Raw genomic sequence first — 9,196 nt, 5'->3', positions numbered from 1 at the left:
ATTTGAAAGTGGGGGGGGGGGGTAATCACTTAATTTGACTTTGAAAAATTGAAGGTTTCATTGTCTATCCCTCAAAAGAAAAATGTATGTGAGGTGTCTCATCTGACTCTCTGATGTGTGCCATTATATCTTAGTCACCAAAATATGGTATTTATTACAAACATACTCAGGATAAAGACATCTGACATTAAATCACTGATATCGATAGAATATAGTGCAGGATATGCTATAAATGCCATCATATAGCATCTATGATTTGGAGTTTATTATTTCTTTTTCATTATTTATAATGGGCTGAAGCAATTAATTCATTTTTTCTTCTTTTTATATATTTACTTATCCATAAATTTTATTTAAAACTGAATTAATAATGGTGATCAAAATAACTGAATATCATGTATGTTTATTCATCAAACAAGGACATTTGGAAAGATGAAATATACAGTTACATGCATGTACATAGAGTCATATAATTGTGATTATGACAAATTATGGATGCATTTAAAGTATGATATATTGTCCTGGTCCACATTTTGCAAACTTATTCAACTATATATATACCAAGTAATGTGATTCAAACAATAAAATATATTCATTACCAGCAACTGAATCAATCAAACTTCCATACACTACTTACTAAAGCAGTAAGTTTAGAAGTATAATTAGAAGGGCCTTGGGTTCGAGCCTACCTGTGGACATACATGTCAGTATATTCTATTCAGTGTTCTGTTTAACTAAAGGACACACGAAATTAAGCATAAAAATCATTATGAGATTATGAATATTCAGTTTATTTTGTAAATTACCCATTACAACTATACATATACTCAATCATAACTTTCAAACATTATCTTTGTCTTGACATGCTATAGAGGGAGAAAGTCAGTTTTATATGTACGTGTGATGTTTGTTTCCCAATCATCCTAATTGAATGAACAGCCGAGCTAGCCACCTTAGGGTGGTGAGATTCGAACACCTGTCCATAATGTTGTGGATAAAAGAACATTTTAGGTAAAATACCTTTACCGGTTTAAAATTTTTAGATTTTACAATATTTGACCAAAAATATGTTGTACTCGGAAGTTTTTTTTAAAGTTAAAATTGATAAAAGCCTTATCGGGGCGTACAGATTCGTAGATAACACTCTAACCCATTGCGTTACGCTGTAAGGTACTGAAACTTTTTTTTTGGGGGGGGGGGGGTTACACTTGATTTTATTATTTTTTTTTTATAGGAATACTTCACAATATGGATATGTGCCATACCATATTCATCAGAAATGCACACAGGAATGTATTTATCAGAAACATTTTTATTTCTTATCAATTTTATAATTCTCTCCATTTTTTGTCTGTTTTGTCATTCTACAAAATTATAATACTGCTATAAGACAAACGCATCATAATCCCTGTAGAGCCCCTTGGTTAGCAAAATTAAAATGGAGACAACTCAAAAGGTTATAATTTATTATTTTAGAAAACGCAGAGTTGTCTTTCTTTCGTTTGCCTTAAGTGTTCTGTTTACACGTTCAAGACAATATATTAGAGAGGTTGAGATTTAAAACGTGTACGGGTACGCATACGTGTGTTAAAACTACACGTACACGTTTTTGTAATTTATCCGTTGAGATTTCTTAACTTAACCATGCCACACGAATAATCAAAGAAAGCATTTTATTGTTTATATTATATCTTTCTTCTAACAAATTATTTAATTGATCAATATGTTACAATTAAAAAGAAAGGGTTATTTAGACTGCTGAAAACTTGAAAGGACAAAAAAGCAAAAACAAAAGTTTTACTTGCTCATTGCTACGTATGGTATATTGTTAGCAAGTAATTAAAATGAGGTTTGATAAAACATTTAAATGATTTTGTAATTTCATACAGTCAATCTTATTTTACATAAAATCACACATTTTGTTTGTACGCGTATATTTTATAACCATAAGTTTGGATAAATTTGCCATGCATTCTTACTTATGTTGACCCAAATAGAATTGAATTAAATATAACCCTCTTTTACATACTAAATTAAATTTTTAAAAATCGTCTTTGTCCTTACGATTTTTTGCGATAACCGTACAACGAAACTGAAGAAAATTGATAGGTTACAAAGACATCAATGAATGACACGAACCATTAAATACCACATGGTACTCTTTATGCTCTGAATGGCACTCTATATATGTTAATAGATCACGTGTGTTATCGCTGATTTCAAAACTATAATATGTATGCCCTGGATAGAGATGGTTTAGGGTGAGGAAATGGGAATCACTACATGAAGTAATTTATTTATTTCTGTAAGAAGATTTCTATAGAACGACCAATAAATACAAAATACTTGCGAAGTATGTGTCAGGATGGAATAATTTTATTTTTATTTATTTCATTTTATTTTTTTTTTGGGGGGGGGGTATTTCAAACCTGAAATATTTAGGGAATAAGGAATCATTCTTTGAGTATTATGAGGTGATAATTTCGGTCGGGGAGTGATCAAGTCCGATAAAACCCGAAGGGCTTTATGATCTTCAAAGAACGATTCCCTATTACTTACATTTATATAATTTTCAGCAGTTGTACGATTAAATATTTGAATAAAAATATGAAAACCCCGATTGCGACCCAATTATATATGCGTCATTTGAACTTATTGGAATGTAAAGTAATAAATCGCAAGCAAAAACACTGAAAAGTGTAAATATTGAATAATAATTTCCAGTTTCGTGGACTGTAAACTCCTGGTTAAGAAAAATACACGTATGTTTTCTAAATAGTCCGTTACCAAATTATAATGAATTTTATACATTGCACTTAGTTTTGCTATTTTTCGCTTTCATATTAATAGAGACATGTGTCACGGTGTGAAATTCAATCTTTCGGACTATTTTTAATTATTGTCTAAATTAACTTTTTCGGACTTTGTGTTAATTGCTACAAAAACTTTTCATCTATTTCGACAACTGTTTTATAAACGTTATAAATTCCGCGCAGCATTAATCCCACCTGAGGCACAATCAGTGATGGACAACTAATCTTTTAATTGACTTCTGTTTATGTTTATTGACACTTAAGCTTCTTTCATCTTATTAATCCTTTTATGTACATGCTGCTAAAATGTCCCGAGTTACTCAATGGCTGTTTGATAATTGATTTACTTACATCTGTACTTATTATGTTAATCCTTCATTGTGTTGTTCCATTGTTCATTATATATTATTCTGAATTGTAAATTATAGTCAGTTGGAATCAGACCTTCGGTGCTGATACATACCAAACTCACGTAAAAGTATATTTCATGTAAAGTCTATATAAAAGTCTGAAAACTAAAACGCGGTTGGCTTGTTGGAGGTTTCATGAGGCTGGGTCCAACAACAAGAGAATAAGCTCACGGTAGGCCCACTTTTAGCACTGTACGGGAGAGAGCCCCGTAATACATGCATCTATTTCTAAATAAATGGTTTCGCTTGAAAATATAATGGGTAGGCCTATATCATTTGCTTCTGCGTGAAGTTGAACTTAAAAAAAATTGATTAACTTACAGTATTTTTTCTTATAATTTGTGCTCGAGTCGGACAATTGTAGTTCAAATACCATCGTGATAAATAGAAAACGCTCTTATATATTCTGATTTTGTGACTTTTTTCAGCGACGATTCAAACCATGCATGGTTTGTCCTTGGGCCAAATAGTGACCAATTTTTTTTCTTGTATACATAAGTGACCTGTTTAATGAACACTGTTGCTCAGTTTTTTTAGGTTCGTCTATGGAAATATATTCAAAAGAAAATGTACTTTTATGTACTTTAGTTTAGAACAGCGTCCATAAGATGGTCAAGATCAAACCCGTTCAACAGGTAATTTACACGGGAAGATGTCCTGTCCCGAGGGGATATTTGATTTGCTGATTTTCCCTGTTTAGTGCCGGTGATGTTGTTTTGTACTACTTAGTTTTAGTGTTTTGTCTTGAAAATAGAAATATTCAGGCGTGTAAACACGGATGGAAAAAGTCAATGTATGCGGGTCATGACCATCAAACCATGTCCCCGCGTTCTTTATAAAACGCAAAGCAAACACTGGCAAACAGTTATAATATATATACATGTACCTCAGAATTATCCCGGGTGCAAAGAGCAACTGAGCAGGCAGCAAAATGTCCACAGATTTAATTAACCTTACAAATGCAATAGAACGCCTGGAATTAACAGCGAAAGGCCTAGAGGAATGGAAAACAAGCGCCGCCGAAAACATGGACGAAATGTTCCTGGTCATCATGGGAATCATCATTTATCGTAAGTAATCGTTGTCATTCATCATCATCATCGTCATCATCGTCAATTTCATCAGCAGCAGCAGTATGTGGACAGAACAGTTTTAAAGATATGAATTTATGTCGCGTTTTGATTCTAGTGTAGTTTAGTAAATATTTTACAAAGTCGTGTAACAGATTATATTTTTTAAACGATAAAGTTCATTAAATGTCAGAATATTACAGTAAATATGGAATTAATTCTTTTTTTTCTAAAATATCTTTGTTCAAAAAGCAAATATATGTATAAGCATTTTGTCTTTATAAAAGATGTTTCAAATAATGGTATCCACGTGCCAGTATACAGTTTTGTGGATTAACAAAGGTCTTAGGTACGGCATAGTGATAGTTAAAAATAAGTCACAGTCCGGTTTTTTTTAAAAATAATAAATATTGATTAATATTAAGTAAATTATTGTGTCTAGGTTCGTGGGGGTGTAAATTCTTGGGCAAGGGTTAACAACGAAAGCCACGAAAATTGGTCCCCCACGAACAATGATGATTCCACAGTATTCATTATATGTCGGAAAAATGATTAACTATCAATAATATGGGGTCAGAACTTTACATAACATCATTTTAATTCATATTTATCAGACTTTCGTTTTCTTTCCTTTTTTTAATTGATTTAGTTTGATTCATTTTAAAATTATCTTATAATTCTATTCGCAGTGATGCAGGGTGGATTTGCATTGATCGAAGCTGGTAGTGTCCGGAGCAAGAATACAACGAATATTCTGATCAAAAACTTGCTCGATTCTTGTGAGTCTTACCATTTCAAATTTGATTTACATTCTTTCATTTGATAAAAAAAAGTACTGTACAAGAATTACTTGATGATGTCTTATAACAGCAATCTAAAAGGACCATAAGATTTAATCAAGAATGTGGCTTTTTAGCCACAAATAATAAAACCCCTCATAAAATCTCCTTTTCAGGTCACTAAAACGTTGTTAATTTAATAAGGTATCTTAATTTGTTTATATCGGCTTACGGGGGGGGGGGGGGTACCTACAGTCTGAACCCTGATTACAGGCAATGACCTCCTTGCCCCATTAACTACAAGATTTTGTTTCTGGGACAAGCTTTTATGTACTTAATATATTTGTGACGCAGTAATTTGGGATAAAAACTGGATTTACGATTTTAACATTAAATTCAGTAAAACCGTGTAGGGCGAATCTCACTAAACTTTTCCGATAATAAAATCAGGCGCAAATCTATGATCATTTTCCATGAGGAGATTCACCCTTCCTAACCCTTTCTTCAACAGATTTTCTAACTCAAAAATAAAAAAAAACAATGAAATAAAAAAAAACCCAGTGTAATTCTCTTTCATTTTGAAGAAACTAAATCCATTCAGAAAAAGGCGCTATAATCTTATTTTTTTAATTCCTTTTTTTTAACTTCATGAATGTGAATTTTTAACTTGCAAATTCCTGGGCGGGAGGGATATAACCTCTATAAACGCGCATGAATATTGTGTGCTTAATTTCACTGACGTAACATCTCTTGAATTCAAGAATGTTCAAGTGACAAACAGTGAGTCTACCAACAAAAGATATGACTAGTCTATTAAATCCCCGATATATATTACAAATGAGGAATAGGGAGCGTAAAACGCCTTATTTTAATCAGATACTTAAAAAAACTAAAGCTTGCTTTTTTCACTAAAATCCACGATCCAACTAATTAAACTTTTCAATACTTCCAGTTATCTCGGGAGTGTTTTATTGGATTTTCGGGTACGCCTTTGCTTTTGGAGCGGGGAACGCCTTCATTGGATATGAGCATTTCGCACACAGCGGGCTGAGCGATTCCTCGTACGCCGTCTGGTTTTTCCAGTATGTCTTCGCCGCCACCGCCGCGACCATTGTTTCTGGAGCGGTCGCCGAGCGATGTGACTTTATTGCCTACCTCGTGTATAGTTCAGTGATTACAGGTAATGAGCAAAGTGATTTAGTGTACTAATGACCCATCGTTTAGTTGCTTAAGAATTGCTTCCCAATTAAGTTGTATACAAACTTACTTCGTTATAAAAATCTAAAAACGTAGGAATATTTTCATTAATTTTTGTGAGTGGCATTGCAAGTGCAGGGGAACAGGTTCCTTAATACAACTCTGCAAGGTTCATTTCATTCAGTCGATCTTGAGGAAACGCATGTAAAAACTTGACCAAAAAAAATCAACGTCTTTAATTTAAAATAAATACCATATACATGTATATATATATGCTCTCTGCAGGCTTTATCTACCCCGTGTTGACTCATTGGGCGTGGTCCTCAGAAGGCTGGATGAACCAGGGCTTCACGCACGGTACGGGAGATAACTCTACCGGGACAATTACCATTCAATATCAGGTACTGATACACGTCAATCAGGAGCCATGCGCACAACGCAGAAATAAAACCCAACATGAATGTTTTTATCTACACATTATATTGAATTTTTCTTTAAGCACAGAGTTCTAAATAAAAAAAATATATAATTTTAGGATTTTGCTGGCAGTGGCGTGGTGCATGTGTGTGGCGGTGTTGCGGCATTTGTTGCTGCTACCGTGATGGGTCCTAGGATTGGACGATTCGACAAAGAGACGGGTCAACCAGAGGAAATCAAGGGACACTCTGTACCGGTAAGTCCTCTATTTGTGTGTCCAATAAAAAGCCAATAGTTTACAAAAAAAAGAGAATTTGATTCACACCCTCGGATCGTGATTCGTTTACATCAGTATATAGCTGTATGAACACAATTGGAATTCATAAAGAGGAGAAAATACCCAGTAGATGTAAATAATTAATTATGAATACCATTTATCTTGTAGCTGGCTGCTCTCGGAGGATTCATCCTGATCTTTGGTTTCCTGGCTTTTAATGGCTCATCACAAGGAAGCATCTCCAACCCAGGCGACGGTGCCGCTGTTGCCACAGCAATTAAAAACACTGTCATGTCAGCTACTTCCGGTGCTTTTACGACAATGTTTATGAATAAGCTCCCTTGGTTTGGGGACCGGAAGTGGAGCTTTGCCACAACTCTTAATGGTGCTTTAGCAGGAATGGTAAGATATCGTTACATTTATTGCATAAACATGATGCAAGAATATGCTTCGATGATCTGATGTAGAACTCATATTAAATAAAGATGCTTTGTTTTACAAATAGGTTGCCATCTGTGCCGGTTGTAACCAAATGGAAACATATGCCGCCTTCCTGATTGGGATCGGAGGGGGCGTGTCCTATATGATCACCACGTGGCTCGTTCTATTCAAACTTAAAGTGGATGACCCTCTTGACGCATGCGCAGGTATTTACATCGCAAGGTCTTTTGTTGCAAGTAATATTCCCGATATGAGAAAAAAATATTTTATAAAAACTCACAACGGAACATATTTTTTAACGCAGTGCATTGGAATTCATTGCACGTAGTTGAGTTTCTTGTGGATGTACTGTTATAGTCATGCCATTTCTTTGTTATATGGCATGTCATACCAAGCATGCTTTTGTCTCTTTACAGTGCATTATGGGGGAGGAGTGTGGGGAGTAATCTCGGTGGGATTACTCTCTAGAGATGTCGGGATTCTGTATAAATGGAATGCCGAGGCGGCACTGGTAAACACCTTAACACAAAATTCCGTGATACACTCACAATGTTATAAAATTTCAATTATCTTTGTCATCGTCTGATATTGGAAATTCGCTATATAAAAAAATGTACACCTTTTTTATTCATACATTTCACAGACGCTTGTTTGGCAGATCACGAGTTTGGTGGCCATCATTGCGTGGACGGGCGCCCTCTGTTTCGTCATGTTCTTCCTTTTGAAAAAGTTCAACCTCCTCAGAGTATCGTTTGAGTGGGAAGTGAAAGGTTCGAATATGCCGCTTTTGATATCAATTATTTATAGTAAATTTCATATCACCATTCAGCTAATCAAACACACTCCTTCTGGTTTGTTTTTGTAGGATTGGACATTCCAAAGCACGGAGAACCAGCTTACCCATCAGAGGCCTACGGACACGGATGGGGAGAAAAGGGGGACACCTTGTTTACAATGGTTGAGAAGGCCACCAGTATTCCTTCCAAGTCCATCAGACGTGGTAATTAAATAATGTGTAAAGGCATGATTATGTAGCTAAAATATGATTGGTAAATATAAATAACCTTTACATTTCATTTGAATGCTAGAGTTAATAACGAGGCTTTTTTTTCTTTACAGGCTCCTCCAATCTATCCCTGGGTAGTGCGAGTGTGCAATCTAATGGCACAAATAAAACCAATCTTTGAAATTCGAATGTATGTTATGCTATTTCATTGTTTAACTAATAGGTATAAAATGCGAAAATATGTTATTTCACTATTCCATATATCATATATACATATAATCACTTATTGTTGTACTGCATAAATTCAATATTGTAATACCTGCTTTTGTTGTTCCACTGTCATTGAACATGTCTTCTTACCATACGCAAACGAACACAAATCATACATCGGTGAAAATCATACGTTGAATCGAGTAGATCTATCAGAGATATAATGAATAATATTATCATAAACTTTGTTTTCTCTAATTGGAAATATGAGAAAACGGAAAGTAACACGATTCAATATTTGTATGGGATATACCTGTATGTTATATGGTATGTTTATGTATGATCTTCATAAAGTTCACAAATTACAAATTAAATAGCTCTTACTCAAAATAACGTGGTTACGTCACAAAACTCTGCGATCTTCATGAGTTAGGGAATCAGATCTATTTTATAGTATATTTTACCCCCGAGAAAAAGGTTTGATTAACTTTTACTACTTTAGAATGAAAGCTAAATATTTAGATAGTAGACGAAAGTTTGAAGATTATTTTACGGACGAAATAATATCTATGTACA

The 9,196-nt window shown here is 34.2% G+C and overlaps 1 protein-coding gene across 1 annotated transcript; it reads left to right on the top strand.

Annotated features, from left to right (window-relative positions):
* Positions 1–4,075: 4,075 nt before the first annotated feature.
* Positions 4,076–8,718, top strand: LOC128170371 (putative ammonium transporter 1). The gene is made up of 11 exons (XM_052836151.1): positions 4,076–4,293; positions 4,983–5,072; positions 6,025–6,252; positions 6,555–6,670; positions 6,805–6,942; positions 7,132–7,365; positions 7,469–7,610; positions 7,821–7,915; positions 8,048–8,174; positions 8,270–8,404; positions 8,524–8,718. The coding sequence occupies exons 1-11, from the start codon at positions 4,155–4,157 to the stop codon at positions 8,589–8,591; spliced, it is 1,512 nt and encodes a 503-aa protein (XP_052692111.1). The 5' UTR covers positions 4,076–4,154; the 3' UTR covers positions 8,592–8,718.
* The last annotated feature ends 478 nt before the right edge of the window (positions 8,719–9,196 follow it).

This window comes from Crassostrea angulata, chromosome 1 (genome assembly GCF_025612915.1).
Source record: "Crassostrea angulata isolate pt1a10 chromosome 1, ASM2561291v2, whole genome shotgun sequence".
NCBI lineage: Eukaryota > Metazoa > Mollusca > Bivalvia > Ostreida > Ostreidae > Magallana > Magallana angulata.
Note: the sequence above shows the minus strand (reverse complement) of the source record. Positions and strands in the feature narration are given on the sequence as shown.